Source organism: Bos indicus x Bos taurus, chromosome 1 (genome assembly GCF_003369695.1).
Source record: "Bos indicus x Bos taurus breed Angus x Brahman F1 hybrid chromosome 1, Bos_hybrid_MaternalHap_v2.0, whole genome shotgun sequence".
Lineage (NCBI taxonomy): Eukaryota > Metazoa > Chordata > Mammalia > Artiodactyla > Bovidae > Bos > Bos indicus x Bos taurus.
In genome coordinates, this window is record NC_040076.1 from 58,550,351 (window position 1) to 58,571,150 (window position 20,800).

The following is a 20,800-nucleotide window of genomic DNA, read 5'->3' on the forward strand; positions in this document are numbered from 1 at the left end:
TGAGCTCCTTGAGGGCAGGAGCTGTATTATTCATTGTCATACATCCAGAATCTGGGAGATGAATGGTGCCTTGTAGACACTTATTACTCAATGGGTTTCCGGGTCTGAAAGTATTGGATCTCTGTTAAGCAGGAGATGGAGATGTCTGTGTAGGAAAACCTTGGTTATGAAAAGCACATCTAAAGCTTGTTCTGAAGCATAAGTTTCAATAGAGATTCTATAGAGAGAATTGTCCTTCCTTTGTCACTCCACTCGCACCTTGAATTACTCTGAAGCCGACACTCTGAAAGTAAGGGAATGGAATCAAAGGGGCTTCTTAGCTAGAGCTAAAATACAGAGGTTGTTGTTTAGTCACTCAGTCATATCTGACTCTTTTGTGACCCCATGGACCGTAGCGCACCATGCTTCTCCGTCCATGGGATTTCCCAGGCAAGAATAATGAAGTGGGTAGCCATTTATTTCTTCAGGGGATCTTCCTGACCCAGGGATCGAACCCATGTCTCCTGCTTGGCAGGTGGATTCTTTACCACCAGGGAAGCCCAAAATACAGGGGTAACAAGGTTTAAAATGAATCTCAGGTCCCAGTGTGAGACCATATCTCTCTCAGGGTGAGGAATTTCCCAAACTAAATGTAGCCAGTCAGAGTCTATGGAGAGGTGGAAGCACTGGCCTTGCTGTTATATTTTAGGATGCAGTGAATGAAAGGAATGACCAGAGAAAGTGGGCCCATGAAAGTACAAGGTTAGCCTGACAGTTAATTAGAAATTTGAAGGAAGAGAGACTGGCTGTCTGCAAGATGGTTTACTGGCTGAGATTTCAAGGACCCCTGGCAAGTTGAAAATTATGAGCTCTGCTCATTTTTTCCTTCACTGTAATGAATCATGCCTCTGATGACAATTGTGTTTGTGTGTGGAATCATGTTCTATCAGCTTCTCTCTGAATTATTGCTTATCATTCAGGGGCCCTAAACCACTTCAAGATTGCCAGACTGAAGTCAGATTTTAGCTGGGGAGGTAGAACATGCTGTTCTGGAGGAAGTAGTTGGTGACACCTGCCACACAGGGACATCCTTGCTCCAGGGATCTCCTTCCTTCCCCGTTCAGAAAACATTGCACCATCATTCTGAGCAGGCCTTGGCCAGCAGCACCGTGGCCTGGCAGCTAAAGGTGGGCACAGGGAGTCTTCTCTTCTATCCTCCTTCAGCAGGACAATATCTTGAGGAAGGCTTTCCGGAACTCGATATTGAAGGTGGTATAGATCACGGGGTTGAGGGCACTATTCACATAGCCCAGCCATGTGGTGGCACTGTAGAGCTGTGGGGACACGTGGCATGCTCTGCAGTGGGTATTGAGAACATGGGTCAAGAAGAAGGGCAGCCAGCAGACAATGAAGGTCCCTAGGTTGCAAAGGGAAAGAAAAACTGGGTCAGGGATTTGTTTACTTCCTTTGTTGCAGCATGAAAATGAATCCCACTTGTCTACTCAATGGCAGCCAATATGCTGCAAGTTTAATTTTAATTTTAAACTTCTAATTTTTACACCAAACCTATGAAACAGGTATGATTAGTCATTTTCTTTCTTTTTTTTAGATGAGAAAACTAGATGCTTACATCTTTGATTCATCCTAGACCTCTGCTCCTAAAATCAGTTTTCTAGTTTGATCTTTAGATAATTGTTCATTAGCCTTGTCTACTTCTCAGTTCAATTCACATGTTTATTTTATGTCTATCCATGCAAGATATGATTCGTGGCATTGATAGGGGAAGACCTTGAAGATGCAATTGATATAATTAAGGCTGTTAAGGATATTAACATAGAGATTCCCTGGATATGAGAAGTCCCTAAGATATGACAAGTTTGGGGCTTGTTTCTGACAGTGAACAGGATACAGTTCAGATCAGTCACTCAGTCATGTGTGACTCTTTGCAACCCCAAGGATTCCAGCACACCAGGTTTCCCTGTCCATCATCAATTCCCAGAGCTTACTCAAACTCATGTCCATTGAGTTGATGATGCCATCCAACCATCTCATACTCTGTCATCCCCTTCTCCTCCCACCTTCAGTCTTTCCCAGCATCAAGATCTTTCCCAATGAGTCAGTTCTGAATTTCCATCAGCATTAAGATATATTTACAAACTCTTTACATTCTAAACATTTATAAATATTAACATTTACAAGTATTAAAGTTGCTGGATTTCCAATTTCTGTTAAATATGGTTACCCGAAACTTCAATACTTTGGCCACCTGATGCAAAGAACTGACTCATTGGAACAGGATACAGTTACCTTAACTAACTCTATATCGTATCTGCAACTTATCAATTTTTAATTTCTTTATTTAAATAAAGTTTACATTTTTCTACTATAAAAACTAGTTCTGGTTTTATACACTATGGAAAACTTGGTAAATATGGAAAAGTAAAAAAAGTGAAATAATCAGCCACTATTGGAGAAGGCACTGGCGACTCACTCTAGTACTGTTGCCTGGAAACTCCCATGGACGGAGGAGCCTGGTAGGCTGCAATCCATGGGATCGCTAAGAGTCGGACACGACTGACGTGACTTAGCAGCAGCAGCATACATTCAATCACTTTTGACATCTGAGTGAATTAATTTTCAGTCTTTTTTTCTCTATGTTTAATCTAGATGTTATAATATCATATGACAGTAGTCTTTTTGCATCCTCATTTTCCCCCTCAATATTTTAAAATAGGTAAGCATTTAGTAAATATCCAATATGTGCCAGATGGTTTTATTGAATTGCTGTCTTATTTATTATTTGGTTTATCCATTATAATTCCAAGTGATAGACACAAAACACAGCTCAATTAGGTGACTTGTTTGGTTTCATAAATTTCAGTCTAAGTTTTTGAATTTCCATCAGCATTAAGATGTATTCACAAACTCTTTACATTCTAAACATTTATAAATATTAACATTTACAAGTATTAAAGTTGTCGGATTTCCAATTTCTGTTAAATATGGTTACCCAAGTATCCTCCACCAGATCCACTGAATTCAGCCTAACTCAACGTAATCCAACCTATCCCAGCTTAACATCACTCAAACTCACCAAGCACAATGACCAGCATCTGGGTTGCCTTCTTCTCCCGCAGTGGCACTGCCCGAGGTTGCAGGGGCCCCAGCCTCAGGGATGTCGATAACCTGCCATTGCTGAGTTTTCGAACCTCTAGGCTGAGTTTCGGTGCCATGGTAGGGCTGAGGGAGTTCCGAGTCCTCCCTTCCCTTTTCAAGTCTCCCTCTCCTTCTTGGAAGCCTGGTGTTCCCAAGGCAGTGTCTTGGCAGATACTGTAGTAGCGTTTCAGCTCCATGTGCGTCTGGCCAGGGGAGAGGGGCTGTAGATGTAACAAGAGTGGATCCTGACATTTCTGGGGATATTGTTTATCTTCTGAATGTTCCTGAAAAGGAAACAGAGCAATGAAGAAGAAAGAAACCATCATCCTGTGAAACCTACAGAGGGTGTCTCTGAGAGTGGTGGGCTCATGGGAAGTTATGGTAAACAAAATCTGCTTGTGGCTTTACAACCAAAAGCACCTACCACATGTAGAACATCTGAGAATCACAATAATCCCTTGAGGAGGGGAGCACAGAATTATAGCCTGGACTTTCTGAGGTAGAATGACCTGGATATGTTAAATGACACCATTAGGATGTAAGGAGAAAAATCTGGAATATTGGAAACTATAAGACAAATGACTCAGTTGCTTCAACAAATAAATTGCAATGACAAAAACAACACCTACTAGGTGCGGAGTATGGGTCTTACTTGAATTTTGATGCAAATAAACCATCTATAAAAATTTACCTGACATTTGAGGAAATTTTGAATGAATATTTAACATTGTGTGTGTGTTAGTTGCTCAGTTGTGTCTGACTCTTTGTGACCCCATGTACTGTAGCCCACCAGATTCCTCATACTGGAATAGGTAGCCATTCCCTTCTCCAGGGGATCTTCCCGACCTAGGGATTGAACCCGGATCTCCTACATTGCAGGCAGATTCTTAACCATATGAGCCACCAGGGAGGAATTATTATTAAATTTGTTAGTGTGATGTGGTATTCTGGTTATATGTTTTATAAAAGAGCCCATATCCTTTAGAGAGTCTTATAGCATATTTTTGGTTGAAATGTTATTATGTTTGAGATCTGCTTCGCAACAATCCAGTGGGGTGTATGAATGTAGGTGGGCATGTAGTTGAAAGAAGACAGGGCCACGAGCTGATAATTGCTGAGCTTGGCTGATGGCTACTGAAGGCTTAGTTATATTTGTCTTTCTACTTTTTTACTTTTGAAATTTGTAATAACAAAAAGTTAAAAAACTCAGGATTTTCATCTCAGCTTCCTACTACTTAGATGCATCCTTGGGTAAGTTAATTAAATGTCTCTGATGCTGAAGCTGAAACTTCAGTATTTTGGGCACCTCATGTGAGGAGTTGACTCATTGGAAAAGACTCTGATGCTGAGAGGGATTCAGGGCAGGAGGAGAAGGGGACAGCAGAGGATGAGATGGCTGGATGGCATCACTGACTCGATGAACGTGAGTCTGAGTGAACTCCGGGAGTTGGTGATGGACAGGGAGGCCTGGCGTGCTGCGATTCATGGGGTCACAAAGAGTCGGACACGACTGAGCAACTGAACTGAACTGAACTGAACTGAACCTCACTTATAAAACAGAAAAAAAAAAAAGAAAAAGAAATAGGCTTGGGGTGAGCAGACTCAGATGCAGATGTTTTGGGTATTTTGGAGGATGTGTGTGTGCTCAACAACAGCATTTCTTCCCATGTTTGAAAACTCAGATACTGTGTTAATCTTGAGTAGAAGAAAGACTCCCCAACACCTGTACTGAAGCCATGAAAATCAGATATTCACTCTCCCTGACCTCCCCACAGGGCAGCTAGAACTCTGGCTCATGAACACATGAACCAAGCCCAGCCAATTGGAGATTTGCACCTACAGCCTTGAACTTGCTCATGAAGCAAGACTTCAGAATTCATCCAGCAGTGGTGACAGTGTCCAGTGTCCTCACTATTCTACCCAGATTCTTCCTCAGGCATGAACAGCATCTTCTGAAGCTGTTCTTTAGCCTTCTTGTTAAGCTTGAGCTCCTTGACATCCTTCCAGCAAATTCCTTTTTTACATGTTAGTCAGTGTCAACAACCAAGAACTTTCACTAGTCTCTCCTTAGTTCAAGGAATCACAGTCTTCCAAATACTCAGGGGCAGTATACTGCACACACTCAGAAACATTGTTGAATGAATGAATGCACGTGGCCTTCAAGATAATTTAGTGTTTTATAAACTGTTCACAGATGTGTTTGTAAGGATTCTATCATAATATGTTTTTTAAAAATTTGGTTTTCATTTTGGTAGAATTTTCTAATAATTAATGTAAGTATATTGTGATTTATCTGGCTGACCATTTGTAAGATTATATTGATGGCTGAGCTGACATCTAGTGATCTTCTAAAAGGTGCATTATTTCTGAAACTAAAGGGCCAGGGACAAATTTCTGAGAGTGCTTATGAAATCTCACATTGGAGAACACTGATCTAATGCAGCTTGTCTCCCTTCCACAGATTTGGAAATTCAGTCCTACAGAAGGAAAGTGATTCTTCCTGTTCTCACATTAGTGAGTGTATTTTTCAACTCTCTCTACAAACTTTTATCACTACCTCTCTGGCTGACATGAAGAAACACTGGACTCCTTGAGATCTGGCTGGCGTAGCCCTCCATTCCCAGATGGCAGGACAGAATCTAATTCTCCACACTCCAGACAATGCCAGCTTCTTGATTCTCCAATCTCTCCTACGTAGTCACTACTTTTCCTTCATTTGCCCTTGGAGCCTTCTCAGACCTTGGATTTGTTGTAGGTAACTTTAAACCTCCTATCTACTAAAAAAAAAAAATCATTTGCAGCAAAGGTCTGTAACTGCTATATGAGGCCCAGGTAAAAATGGTTAGTTAACTATACAGATATTAAGAAAAGTGGCAAGAATACACAGAAGAACTATACAGAAAAGATCTTCATGATCCAGATAATCATGATGGTATGATCACTCACCTAGAGCCAGACAAAGTCTGGTGGGAATGTGAAGTCAGGTGGGTCTTAGGCAGCATCACTATGAACAAAGCTAGTGGAAGTGATGGAATTCCAGTTGAGTTATTTCAAATCCTAAAAGATGATGCTGTGAAAGTGCTGCACTCATATTCCAGCAAATTTGGTAAACACAGCAGTGGCCACAGGACTGGAAAAGGTCAGTTTTCATTCCAATCCCAAAGAAAGGCAATGCCAAAGAATGTTCAAACTACTGCACAATTGCACTCATCTCACATGCTAGCAAGGTAGTGCTCAAAATTCTCCAAGCCAGGCTTCAACAGTATATGAACCTAGAACTTCCAGATGTTCAAGCTGGATTTAGAAAAGGCAGAGGAACCAGAGATCAAATTGCCAACATCCATTGGACCATCGAAAAAGCAAGAGAGTTCCAGAAAAACGTCTATTTCTGCTTTATTGACTACACCAAAGCCTTTGACTGTGTGGATCACAATAAACTGTGGAAAATTCTGAAAGAGATGGGAATACCAGACCACCTGACATGCCTCCTGAGAAATCTGTATGCAGGTCAAGAAGCAACAGTTAGAACTGGACATGGAACAACAGACTGGTTCCAAATAGGAAAAGGAGTACGTCAAAGCTGTATATTGTCACCCTGCTTATTTAACTTATATGCAGAGTACATCATGAGAAACGCTGGACTGGATGAAGCACAAGCTGGAATAAAGATTGCCAGGAGAAATATCAATAACCTCAGATATACAGATGACACTACTCTTATGGCAGAAAGTGAAGAAGAACTAAAGAGACTCTTGATGAAAGTGAAAGAGGATAGTGAAAAAGTTGGCTTAAAACTCAACATTCAGAAAACTAAGATCATTGCATCTGGTCCCATCACTTCATGGCAAATAGATGGGGAAACAGTGTAAACGGTGAGAGACTTTATTTTTTTGGGCTCCAAAATCACTACAGATGGTGACTGCAGCCATGAAATTAAAAGACTTGCTCCTTGGAAGAAAAGTTATGACCAACATAGAAAGCATATTAAAAAACAGAGACATTACTTTGCCAACAAACATCCATCTAGTCAAGGCTATGGTTTTTCCAGCAGTCATGTATGGATGTGACTATACATGACTATAAAAAAAAAGCTGAATGCTGAAGAATTGATGCTTTTGAACTGTGTGTTGGAGAAGACTCTTGAGAATGCTTGGACTGCAAAGGAGATCCAACCAGTCCATCTTAAAGGAAATCAGTCCTGAATATTCATTGGAAGGACTGATGTTGAAACTGAAACTCCAATACTTTGGCCACCCAGTGCAAAGAACTGACTCATTTGAAAAGACCTTGATGCTGGGAAAGATTGAAGGTGGGAGGATAAGGAGACAACAGAGGACGAGATGGTTGGATGACATCACTGACTCAATGGACATGAGTTTGAGTAAAGTCCGAGAGTTGGTGATGGACAGGGAAGCCTGGCATGCTGCAGTTGGTTCATGGGGTTGCAAAGAGTTGGACACGACTGAGAGACTGAACTATACAGAAATTAAACAAGGCTCTGTCATTCATCATGATGGGCTTTTGAAGCTTTATTCCTAATATTTACTTAGCTGTAGAGTTCAGGGAGAGGGATACTGGTCTTTTATCTAACACTTTTAGGCTCCATTTGGCACTTGGCTTGCTTGGGGAGTCAGGGCTGGTTTGAATGGGAAGGATAAGAATTAGGGCAACTATGAAAATGTCTTGGCTTTCCCCATATTTGATGGCAATTGGGCACACGAAATTCTCCCATTAGCCTCCTTTTTCTACTTTTCTTGGCTCTGCCCATGTCTGTTTCAGTGGTGTCCTTTCCCTCTAATGCAGGTGGTTCTGGATAGTAAACTCCACAACACATCCAAGAGTCACTGGCTCCAGTCATTGGGATCTATCCCAAGAGTCACATGCTTCTGGAATATCACTTGATAATGCCTATTCTGAAGCTCAAATTAGATAGGTTCTCAGGTTCATTATTTATTATAAATCCAAGTAGGAAACTGGGGCCAAATTCATTTTGGGATGGAAGTGGAATCGAGTCAAGCCATTGTCTTGAGAAAGGGTCTCTTATTCTTTTACTACAAGCATAGGCTTGGCTTACTTACCATTTTCCCTGTGGCATCTGATGGAAATCTGGCCCTTATTGAAAACTGCCGAATGGGATGCAACCGTAGACAGGAAGACTAGGGTGGGTTGAAGGAGAAACAGTTGTGTGTTAAGCTCTATATAGTTGGGTCATATAGGTGACGCTATATGAATACAATGTGTTGATATCCTCAGTCTGGGGTCCTGACCTCCTATTTCATGGGGGCTAATATTCTTGTTCCACCCAAGCTTTCGGACTTTCAGTTTGAGATTATGATTCTCACTCAAGTCATTACAGCTTGATCTAGATGTCCAGTTTGGACCTACCTTCAAGATCACACTCAGTTCTTACTCTATGAAGCCCTTTCCTGAGCATATTGACTTTATCTTCTCATAACCTCTCCAGCATTTAATATTTATGTGCTTAGTTGTCTTCATCTCACTTTGGCAAACATTCCATTCAGTTTTGGGCTGCTGATTAATTTTGAGTGTAGGTGTGTTTTATTTGCTTATCTAAGGTTTTAAACTCCATGAAGGTAGAGGCTGTAGAATATCCCTGCTGTCTCTTGCTTAGCAGTTACAAGTGATAGGTATGTATCCATTCATGCTTCAAATGAATACACTTGAATCATGTACTAGGCACTGGAATAAGCAGAATTTACAACCCAAGCAATTGGAATATTTCAATAAACTTCCTTTTCAGAGCCTCAAAAGACCTAATAAAATGTGCCATCAGCATCCCATTCCACCAGCTGGTTAGTGCCTTGACACAGAGGCAGATCTAGAAAGGAAAATAAATTTCAACAGACCCCTAGTGATTCTTGATGTGAATGGTCTGGCCAAAAAGTCATTCCTGGAAACCCAGCAGCAGTGAATGGTAAAGCTGCTACACTGAAACTTCACACCTGTGTGATATCTGAACAGCCCTCTCAATGAGGGCAATGAGAGACTTTGAAAGGAAACAGAACAAGCCCAGAAAGGGTGCTCTAGGGAAGACTATCAATGCACTGTTGAGATTGGATTTCCTCCAAGACCTAGCCAATATCTGCAGGTTAAAAGGTGGCAGATGTGTGTCCTTGATGGGCGAACAGGCAAAAGCATGCACTGCTGGACACAAGGGTAGGAGGCCGTGTCTTCCTTCTGCCGCTTCAGGATGCTCACCTGTTGGGGGAAGCTGGGTCTGACACTGAGGCACTGACTGTTCTGTCGAGTGAGGATCCGCTTCCGTCTCCTCTGTCTCAACACCACGTAGATCCTGGCATAGACGAGGACAGTCACTCCAAAGGGCAGGTAGAAGGACACCACTGAAGAGTAGAGGACAAAGTCAGGGTTGGAGATGGAGCAGATGCTGGGGTCTCCTGTGAGTGAGAGAAGTGGAGAAAGCAAAGTCGTTGGCCAAGTATGGGATTCAGTGGCGAGCACAGAATAGGCCCCACATCACGTGTGGTGTCTCCACCATCACGTCCACAATGGACGTCTGAGAAGTGCCGGGAGCTGGTCCTGTCTCCTCCTCCGCATGTCCCAGTTTACATGCTGCCTCCTCTGAGAAGGCCGCCTGCCTCGGGTTTCTCAGTCAGAAGCAACCCTTCCTTCCTTTGCGCCCCAGTCTTTTATTGTCATCACTCTTGTGTAATTAGCACTCATGGCCTGATTGTTAAGCTGTGGGGGAGGCTGTGCCATCCCAGACACCCACATTGTCCACTTGTCCTCCATAGGAGGTCTAATTCATCTTTTTTTCATATATTTATTTTTTAATTGGAGGGAAATTGCTTGACAATGCTGTGTTGGTTTCTGCTGTACAGCAACGCAAATCAGCCGTGATTATATTAATACAAGTATCCCCTTCCTCTTAAGCCTACCTCCCATGCCCCCATTACACCCCTCTGCTCCCTGTGTTATATACCAGCTTCTCACCAGCTATCTGTTTTACACTTGGTAGTGTATATATGTCGATACTACTTTCTCTGTTCATCCTACTCTTTCCTTCCCCAACTGTGTCCACAAGTCTCTTCTACATATCTGTCTCCATTCCTTCCCTGCAAATAGGCCCATCGATACCATTTTTCTAGATTCCATAGACATGTGTTAAGTTCAGTTCAGTTCAGTCGTTTAGTCGTGTCCGACTCTTCGACCCTGTGAACTGCAGCACACCAGGCCTTCCTGTCCATCACCAACTCCCGGAGTCCACCCAAACCAATGTACATCGATTCGGTGATGCCATTCAACCATCTCATCCTCCATCATCCCCTTCTCCTCCTGCCCTCAATCTTTCCAAGCATCAGGGTCTTTTCCAATGAGTCAGCTCTTCGCATCAGGTGGCCAAAGTATTGGAGTTTCAGCTTTAGCATCAGTCCTACCAATGAACACCCAGGAATGATCTCCCTTAGGATGGACTGGTTGGATCTCCTTGCAGTTCAAGGGACTCTCAAGAGTCTTTTCCAACACCACAGTTCAAAACCATCAATTCTTCAGCACTCAGCTTTCTTTATAGTCCAACTCTCACATCCATACATGACCACTGGAAAAATCATAGCCTTGACTAGACAGACCTTTGTTGACAAAGTAACGTCTCCGCTTTTTAATATGCTTTCTACGTTGGTCATAACTTTCCTTCCAAGGAGTAAGCGTCTTTTAATTTCATGGCTGCAATCACCATCTGCAGTGATTTTGGAGCCCAGAAAAATAAAGTCTGCCACTGTTTCCACTATTTCCCCATCTATTTGCCATAAAGTGATGGGACCAGATGCCATGATCTTAGGTTTCTGAATGTTGAGCTTTAAGCTAACTTTTTCACTCTCCTATTTCACTTTCATCAAGAGGCTTTTTAGTTCCTCTTCACTTTCTGCCATAAGGGTGGTGTCATCTGCATATCTGAGGTTATTGATATTTCTCCCGGCAATCTGGATTCCAGCTTGTGTTTCATCCAGCCCAGCATTTCTCATGATGTACTCTGCATATAAGTTAAATAAGCAGGGTGACAATATACAGCCTTGACGTACTCCTTTTCCTATTTGGAAGCAGTCTGTTGTTCCATGTCCAATTCTAACTGTTGCTTCCTGACCTGCATACAGGTTTCTCAAGAGGCTGGTCAGGTGGTCTGGTATTCCCATCTCTTTCAGAATTTTCCACAGTTTATTGTGATCCACACAGTCAAAGGCTTTGGCATAGTCAATAAAGCAGAAATAGATGTTTTTCTGGAACTCTCTTGCTTTTACAATGGTCCAATGGATGTTGGCAATTTGATCTCTGGTTCCTCTGCCTTTTCTAAAACCAGCTTGAACATCTGGAAGTTCACGGTTCACATATTGCTGAAGCCTGGCTTGGAGAATTTTGAGCATTACTTTACTAGCGTGTGAAATGAGTGCAATTGTGTGGTAGTTTGAACATTCTTTGGCATTGTCTTTCTTTGTGATCGAAATGAAAAGTAACCTTTTCCCGTCCTGTGGCCACTGCTGAGTTTTCCAAATTTGCTGGCATATTGAGTGCAGCACTTTCACAGCATCATCTTTTAGGATTTGAAATAGCTCAACTGGAATTCCATCACTTCCACTAGCTTTGTTCGTAGTGATGCTTCCTAAGGCCCACTTGACTTCAGATTCCAGGATGTCTGGCTCTAGGTGAGTGATCACACTCATCAAGTTTATCTGGGTTGTGAAGATCTTTTCTGTATAGTTCTTCTGTGTATTCTTGCCACCTCTTCTTAATATCTTTTGCTTCTGTTAGGTCCCTACCATTTCTGTCCTTTATTGAGCCCATCTTTGCATGAAATGTTCCCTTTGTATCTCTAATTATCTTGAAGAGATCTCTAGTCTTTTCCATTCTATTGTTTCCCCCTATTTCTTTGCATTGATCACTGAGGAAGTCTTTCTTATCTCTCCTTGCTATTCTTTGGAACTCTGCATTCAAATGGGTATATCTTTCCTTTTCTCCTTTGCTTTTTGGTTCCCTTCTTTTCACAGGTATTTGTAAGGCCTCCTCAGACAGCCATTTTGCTTTTTTGCATTTCTTTTTCTTGGGGATGGTCTTGATTCCTGTCTCCTGTACAATGTTATGAACCTCCGTCCATAGTTCATCAAGCATTCTGTCTGTCAGATCTAGTCCCTTAAATCTATTTCTCACTTCCACTGTATAGTCATAAGGGATTTGATTTAGGTCATACCTGAATGATCTAGTGGTTTTCCCTACTTTCTTCAATTTCAGTCTGAATTTGGCAATAAGGAGTTCATGATCTGAGCCACAGACAGCTCCTGGTCTTGTTTTTGCTGACTGTATAGAGCTTCTCCATCTTTGGCTGCAAAGAATATAATCAATCTGATTTTGGTGTTGACCATCTGGTAATGTCCATGTGTAGAGTCTTCTCTTGTGTTGTTGAAAGAGGGTGTTTGTTATGACCAGTGCATTCTCTTGGCAGAACTCTATTAGCCTTTGCCCTGCTTCATTCTATACTCCAAGGCCAAATTTGCCTGTTACTCCAGGTGTTTCTTGACTTCCTACTTTTGCATTCCAGTCCCCTATAATGAAAAGGACATCTTTTTTGGGTGTCAGTTCTAAAAGGTCTTGTAGGTCTTCATAGAACTGTTCAACTTCAGCTTCTTCAGCGTTACTGGTTGGGGCATAGACTTGGATTACTGTGATATTGAATGTGTTAATATACAATATATGTTCCTCTCTTTCTGATAGAGTTCACTCTGTATAACAGTTTCTAGGTTCATCCACCTCATAGAACTGACTCAAATTTGTTCTTTTTCGTGGCTGAGTAATATTCCATTGTGTAGATGTACTACATCTTTATCTGTTCGTCTGCTGATGGACATCTAGGTTGCTTCCATGTGCTAGCTATTGTAAATATTGGTGCTATGAACATTGGGGTACATGTGTCTTTTTCAATTATGATTTTCTCAGGGTATATGCCCAGTAGTGGGATTGTTGGGGTAGTTCACTTCCCAGGTAGCTTGGGTGGTAAAGAATCTGCCTGCAGTTCAGGAGACTCAAGTTTAATCCCTGGGTGGGAAGATCTCCTGGAGAAGGGAACAGCTACCCACTCCAGTATTCTTCCCTGAATAATTCCATGAACAGAGGCGCCTGCCAGGCTACAGTCCGTGGGATCACAAAGAATCGGACACAAACGAGTGACTAATGTTTCATTTTTATGGTAGTTTTATTCCTAGTTTTTTAAGGAATCTCCATACTGTTCTCCATAGTGGCTGTATCAATTTACACAGATGGCCAATAAACACATGAAAAGATGTTCAACATCACTAAATATTGGAGAAATGCAAATCTAATTCATCTTTGTGTTGCTCACAGTTCACTTAAAAAGAAAATTTACTGATGATTACATGCCAGACACCACTCTACACTGGGGCTACAAAGATGAGTAAGACTCAGTGTCTACCCTTGAAGGAGCTCACAGTCTAGACAGACAGAAAATCCTTTCTGTATGCTGTGCTAAGTGTCACAGAGGGACGTGGCCTGGGAGGCTGGGTGGAGTGTCACAGAGTAACAGAACAGAGGCTCCCAGGAGGGATGCAGCCCCTGCAAAAAGGCCTGCTGGTGTGGAGGCCATCAAAGGAGCACTGAATGCAATGAGAGAAAGGAGGAAGGCCTCCATGCTGAGAACGCCAGGTCTCCATGTTTGAATCAAGTGTGGGGCAGGTGGTGGCTGAATACAGGCAAGTTTATTTTTCAGGGAATCCCTGTTCTGCTCAAAGGTACAATGGCAAAAGAGCCAGTAAACATATTGCCATCATGGACAATGTGAACTGAGGCATGTCCTTATCCTCGCTTTACGTCCTGAAATGCTCCTGGGCCTCCTCTCTAGGAGGGCCCTGCAACTTTGTCTTCATTAGAGATGTTGAGATTCCTCCAATAGCCAGAGTGAGACCTGATACTTGCGTCACCTTGGAAAAGAAAAGGAAAGAAAACTAATATCTTCTGGGTGATTCCGAGGGCTTTATACACATTGTCTTACCTAATCATTGTGACAAAATGATGTAAGCAGGTGTCATTGCTATCTCTATTCTCAGATGAGCTGACGAAGGCTCAGAGAGATTCAGTAAGTGGCCCAACATCACATAGTCTGAAAGGGGTGGAGCCCAGATTCCTCCAGTCATTCTGATCCCAAAGCCAATGTTCTTTCTAGGATTTTAACTCTCCACTTCCCTCTACCACTGGCACACAACAAACTTGCACTTTGTCCCATCATCAACAGGTGTTGGCACATCCAGTCAATCTTAATGAAGGGGTGAGGATTCTCCAGTCCACAATCTGGCCTCAGAAAATGTAGCCTCGGGTGTGAACTGATGAGAGAGGGCCTTGGACCCCATTCTGCTTCCTGGTCTTTGGATGTAGGCAGAGCCCAGGCAGCTTGAGGTGGGAGACCCAGGTCTCCACTTACTATCTGACCTTGGGTTTATTACTTAATGTGAACCGTGAACTTCCTGATGTTCAAGCTGGTTTTAGAAAAGGCAGAGGAACCAGAGATCAAATTGCCAACATCTGCTGGATCATGGAAAAAGCAAGAGAGTTCCAGAAAAGCATCTATTTCTGCTTTATTGACTATGCCAAAGCCTTTGACTGTGTGGATCACAAGAAACTGTGGAAATTTCTTCAAGAGATGGGAATACCAGACCACCTGATCTGCCTCTTGAGAAATTTGTATGCAGGTCAGGAAGCAACAGTTAGAACTGGACATGGAACAATAGACTGGTTCCAAAGAGGAAAAGGAGTACGTCAAGGCTGTATATTGTCACCCTGTTTATTTAACTTATATGCAGAGTACATCATGAGAAATGCTGGACTGGAAGAAACACAAGCTGGAATCAAGATTGCTGGGAGAAATATCAATAACCTCAGATATGCAGATGACACCACCCTTATGGCAGAAAGTGAAGAGGAACTAAAAAGCCTCTTGATGAAAGTGAAAGTGGAGAGTGAAAAAGTTGGCTTAAAGCTCAACATTCAGAAAACGAAGATCATGGCATCTGGTCCATCACTTCATGGGAAATAAATGGGGAAACAGTGGAAACAGTGTCAGACTTTATTTTTCTGGGCTCCAAAATCACTGCAGATGGTGACTGCAGCCATGAAATTAAAAGGCGCTTACTCCTTGGAAGGAAAGTTATGACCAACCTAGATAGCATATTCAAAAGCAGAGACATTACTTTGCCAACAAAGGTTCGTCTAGTCAAGGCTATGGTTTTTCCAGTGGTCATGTATGGATATGAGAGTCGGACTGTGAAGAAGGCTGAGTGCTGAAGAATTGATGCTTCTGAACTGTGGTGTTGGAGAAGACTCTTGAGAGTCCCTTGGACTGCAAGGAGATCCAACCAGTCCATTCTGAAGGAGATTAGCCCTGGGATTTCTTTGGAAGGAATGATGCTAAAGCTGAAACTCCAGTACTTTGGCCACCTCATGCGAGGAGTTGACTCATTGGAAGAGACTCTGATGCTGGGAGGGATTGGGGACAGGAGGAGAAGGGGACGACAGAGGATGAGATGGCTGGATGGCATCACTGACTCGATGGATGTGAGTCTCAGTGAACTCCGGGAGTTGGTGATGGACAGGGAGGCCTGGCGTGCTGCGATTCATGGGGTTGCAAACAGTCGGACACGACTGAGCGACTGATCTGATCTGATCTGATCTGATCTGATGCCAAACCTCGGGCTTCCCTTGTGACTCAGCTTATAAAGAATCCGCCTGCAATGCGGGAGACCTGGGTTTGATCCCTGGGTTGGGAAGATCCCCTGGAGAAGGGAAGGGCTACCCAGTCCAGTATTCTGGCCTGGAGAATTCCATGGACTGTATAGTCTATGGGTTCACTTTCACTTTCATGCCAAACCCTCAGTTTCATTATCTGTGAAAGAAAGACAAAAATCCTGTCTCATGTAGAGGTTGTGAGACTAAATGGCAGCTATTATTATTATTAATATCATTTACTATTATTTATTATATACCTCTTCTGAGCTTTTTGAACTTGAAAGGGAAGGTATCACTTGGAATGAAAATTTGAAGAGAGGCTTGTATGGAACAGAATTTGTAGAGGAGAGAAGGGAGCAACAGGTAAGAATTAAGACAAACCAAACTGAACGTGTTTAGTGCTCAGTGAGGCATTTTAATGACAACACTGCCACCAGACCCTTTATGAGCCACTCCAAATTCTATGATTCTCTGAGGAGGGGGCAAAATTCAAGGAAAATTAATGTCTTCTCACCAAAGCCTGTATCTTCATCCTTTAGGGAATGGATCATAAGACTCTGAACAGTGATCACCATATTGGCATTTCTGGTAATCTGGGGAAATGGGGTTGGGGGCAGGGAGAGGGTGGCACCTGGTGGTCTTTCTGAGTCTATAAGGAGCCATGCTGGCAGTGACCTGCCCACCCCTGCCATCAGCACCCTTGGTGTCAGTGACTGACATGTCTCCTCTAATGAGGAGGCACCTCGGCATGTCTGTAGTGAGAGGGGGTCAGAGGGTGGCAGAGTCACTTTCCTCCTTTTCATCTGGTTGCCATCCTTGGTGTGCTGGGTCTCCATGGGTCTCCCCAGCTAGACCTTCTCCCCTTCTTTACCTTCCCCTGGGTTCTGGGAGGCTGACCTCTACTTTATACATTAACTACAACGTTTAAAAACCCAGGAGCAAAAGTGGGTACAGCATGCTTCCGTTTGTGTAAAAATGGACACACATACATTCATGTATGCATGCATGGGTGTGTGTGTGTATGCACTTGTTTCAAGTCTTATCGTTTAAGAAGATTGGTGTTTGCTTCTAGGGGATGGGGGCTGACAGTCAAGGGTAGAAGGGAGACATACATGCTTTTACATGTAAGTATACGTGTGTGTGTATATACATATATCACTACATTTATGTTTTGCCATGTGCAAGCGTTTTCCGTTCAAAATATTGAGAGCATATGTATGAGAAACAGAGAGTGAAGAGAGAGCAGAGAAAGCACATAGTTATTTTGGGATCACTGAGCAATGAAGACACCCCCTAAGCCTGCCTTGTTATCCTGTCCTTCCTTCCCTAAGAACCTGCTGCCTGAGCTTAGACAGAGTTTTGAAGCTCGTCCCACAATTTCACCACACTATGTGGCTGGTGAGGCCTGTCAGCAGGCAGAGTGACATTGGAGAAGGATGGGCAGTGAGCTGGGCCCTGCCTCAGCCTCCTCCAGGCCAGGCCTTGGAGTGCGTCCTGTGGGCAGGGCGGAGTGAAGCGCCTCGCACAGTGGGGTGCAGTTCTGCAAGCTTCTCTCTGCTGAGTCCTAAGGAGGTGGTGAGAGCAGGGAGCCCCCCAAGAGCTAGGCTTCCCCAGGAGACGCGGGGCCTTGTCTTGATTATTTAACTGAAACAGTACTGTGCTGTCAGCACGAGTTATTGAATGATGAATCAATGAGCAACATGTACAGAGGAGCATTTTCACTAAGAACATCAGCAGTCATGAGCCAAAGCCTAATAGGGAAGGCTGGGAAGTTACTAAGCCAACTGATTTCAACAGCTAAGGGGCAAAGAATGATGGTGAGGACTCACCCACTGATTCATTCAACACAAGTTTATGGAGCCCCTGCTGTATTCAAGGGCTTCCCTGGTGGCTCAGCTGGTAGAGAATCTGCCTGCAATGTGGGAGACCTGAGTTTGATCCCTGGGTTGGGAAGATCCCCTGGAGAAGGGAAAGGCTTCTGGAATGGAGTACCATTCTAGTACTCTGGCCTGGAGAATTCCAGGGGCTGTATAGTCCATGGGGTTGCAAAGAGTCAGACACACTGTATTCAAGGCATTGCACTCAGTGGTAAACAACATCTTTTGTGGGCTAGGCTGTGAACTTAAGTTCCATGGTGATGTGAATGGCAAAGTCAAAAGCAAGTTGAGTTGAGAGATTCATGAATTTCCAACTCACTGGAGGATTTGTCCTCAATTTGTTTACAAAGACAGGAGATCCTGATGAATTTGATTGAAGATGAGCCTAGTATTCTCTTAACTTTGTGCTTCTCAATCAACCACCCTCTGCCCCATATCCAGTGTTCTGAAAGCCAGGTGAGGCATTCTATTGCTAAAATCTAGAGTTGTGTTTTTTTAAAGCCACACTGTGAGGGTTTCCCTGGTGGCTCAGAAGAGTCCACCTGCAATGCAGGAGACCTGGGTTCAATCCCTGGGTTGGAAAGATCTCCTGGAGGAGGGAATGGCAATCACTCCTGTATTCTTGCCTGGAGAATTCCATGGACAGAGAAGCTGGTTGGCTACAGTCCATGGGTCACACAAAGTCATGCACAACTGAGTGGCTAACACACACATATAACGTGTGGCACGTGGGATCCCACTTCCCTGACCAGGCAGCGAACCCACCCTCTAGTAGTGAAAGTGTGGATTCTATTGCTAAACTATAAACAGCCCTCCTCTATTTCCTTGTTTCAAAAGAAAATTAAGTAAGTTGGTAGGACTTTCTTAAAGTTGTTTGCACTTGAAAGTTTCTTAAATTCTGGTCACCGGCTATTGTTTATCCATTCTGGAATTTTAAATAACTCAATAGCTGTCTGATTTAGCAAAAATTTAGATCCTAGTTATTTTTCTGACCTGTGCAATGGAAGGATCGGGGATCTTTAGGGTTTTCTCTAGCACTAGCTCTCCACCCTCCATTGCCGTAGGGGCTGGATGCTGTGATATTTGACTCCTGACTGCTAAATCTCTGCTGGGACCCGAGGCAACACAGGTCGACCAGGCCCCACAGCCTTGGAACTCTCTGCAACCCACGGTCCTGCCTTATGTGTGCATCCAGAAATGCATGTCACCCTTCCCAGGCAATAAGAGCGATTCCAGGAAGGAAGAAACTGCAGTTCAACTTTGTTCTACCTCAGTCCCTAGGGTCGCAAAGAGTCGGACATGACTGAGTGACTGAACTGAACTGAACTGAAGATGTTCTCTGACCATTCACAATCCTATATGGCAGCCCATTTCATTAAAACAAGAGCTCTGGGGACTTCCTTGGTGGCCCAGGGGTTAAGCATCCACCTCGCAATTCAGGGGATGCGGGTTTGACCCTTGGTCAGGGAACTAAGATCCCCCACACACTTCAGAGCAACTAAGCAGGCCCATGGGCTCTGGAGCCCCTGAGCCACATCTGGAGAGTCTGGGCATTGCAATGAAAGACCCCGCAGGAGGTAGCAAAGATCCCTCGTGCTGCAGCTAAGACCCGATGCAGCCAAATATGTAAATTAATTAATTTAGGAAAAGAAAAAAAGAAATTGAAAAAAAAGAAGAGCTCTGCCAGAGGGTTGTGTTTTGTGCTGCATTTAGTAGAAGTCCAGTGACTTCCACTATCTGCCAGTATACTGCCCCTTTCTCCTCTGCTTCTCACAGCAGGAGGAGTAAGAAAAAACGGCGGAGAAGTCATTTCTACTGGGGTTTCAATATAACTTGGGAACTTCCTTATAGACGCAATATAGCACTATATCAATAGCGAAGTTATGCTGTGAAGGCTAGACGAGGCAGACGACGGCTGGGCTTCTCTGCCTTGAGTCCTGCTCACAAATTCTCTAACCGATGTTCTAGAATGGGACGACTAGGCTCCTCTCTGACCATCAGCAGGACTACCACTGTTTAGATTTCCCTTGGAGCCAGGGCATAGTTATATTTTGAAGCAGAGGAACTTTTTCTAATACATAATAATAACAATAACACTGGCTAATATCTATTGGGCTTTTATAATGGCCCAGAGACTTTAACACAATATGTGAATAAGTGGAGAGCTTATTATAGTCTGGACTTCCCTGGTGGCTCAGCTGGTAAAGAATCTGCCTGCAATGTGGGAGACCTGGGTTCCATCCCTGGGTTGGGAAGATCCCCTGGAGAAGGGAACAGCTACTCACTCCAGTATTCTGGCCGGGAGAATTCCATGGACTGTGTAGTCCATGGGGTTGCGAAGAGTCAGACACGACTGAGTGACTTTCACTTTCACTTACTGTAGTCTAATGAATACATTTAAAAGTAAAAGAGAAAGAGATGAGAGAGAAGCGAGCCTATACGTGCTAAGTCACAAGTCTTTTTTGCCTTCTCAATTCTATATTTGAAAATTCTTTTGGAAAGTTTTATTTCTGGAACAATTATGATCTCACTGGTGGCAACAAGACTGCAATTAGCTCGTCATTCTTCTTCACTTTACATGTTGACATTAACTGGGAACCCTGTCTAATGTCAGATTTTGAGACTGTTACCTGTGTGTGTGTGTGTGTGTGTGTGTGTGAGCATGAGTAAGACTGCCCCTGCCAGCCTCCAAGAATGAGTAAGAGGAATAACTCTGCCCAGCAAACGTTGCTGGAGGTTTGCTGCTGGTTCATTTTGCAGATTCCAACTTAGAAGGCATTTTCTCTTTTGAAAAAGTGTTTATTTATTTATTTGGCTGTGTTGGGTCTTAGTTGTGGCATGAGAATTCTTAATTATGGCATGTAGGATCTAGTTCCCTGACCAGGGATAGAACCCAGGCTCCTGCATTAGAGCACAGTCTTAGCGATTGGACCACCAGGGAAGTCCAGAATGCATTTTCTTATAGAAACATGGATATAAAGGGTGGCTTAGTTATCAGACTAACACCCAGAGCACATTTAGACTCATTGAAA

At 43.3% G+C, this 20,800-nt stretch overlaps 1 protein-coding gene across 1 annotated transcript in view; it reads right to left on the minus strand.

Moving 5' to 3' along the window:
* Positions 1-474: 474 nt before the first annotated feature.
* Positions 475-20,800, minus strand: part of DRD3 (dopamine receptor D3) — a 59,318-nt gene continuing 38,992 nt past the window's right edge. The window contains exons 5-8 of the mRNA XM_027524427.1: positions 9,355-9,551; positions 8,214-8,291; positions 3,074-3,419; positions 475-1,396 (exon numbers count right to left, since the gene is read on the minus strand). Of these exons, the coding sequence (XP_027380228.1) occupies positions 1,200-1,396; positions 3,074-3,419; positions 8,214-8,291; positions 9,355-9,551 (818 nt within the window). The 3' untranslated portion in view covers positions 475-1,199. The remainder of the gene's footprint in view (positions 1,397-3,073; positions 3,420-8,213; positions 8,292-9,354; positions 9,552-20,800) is intronic.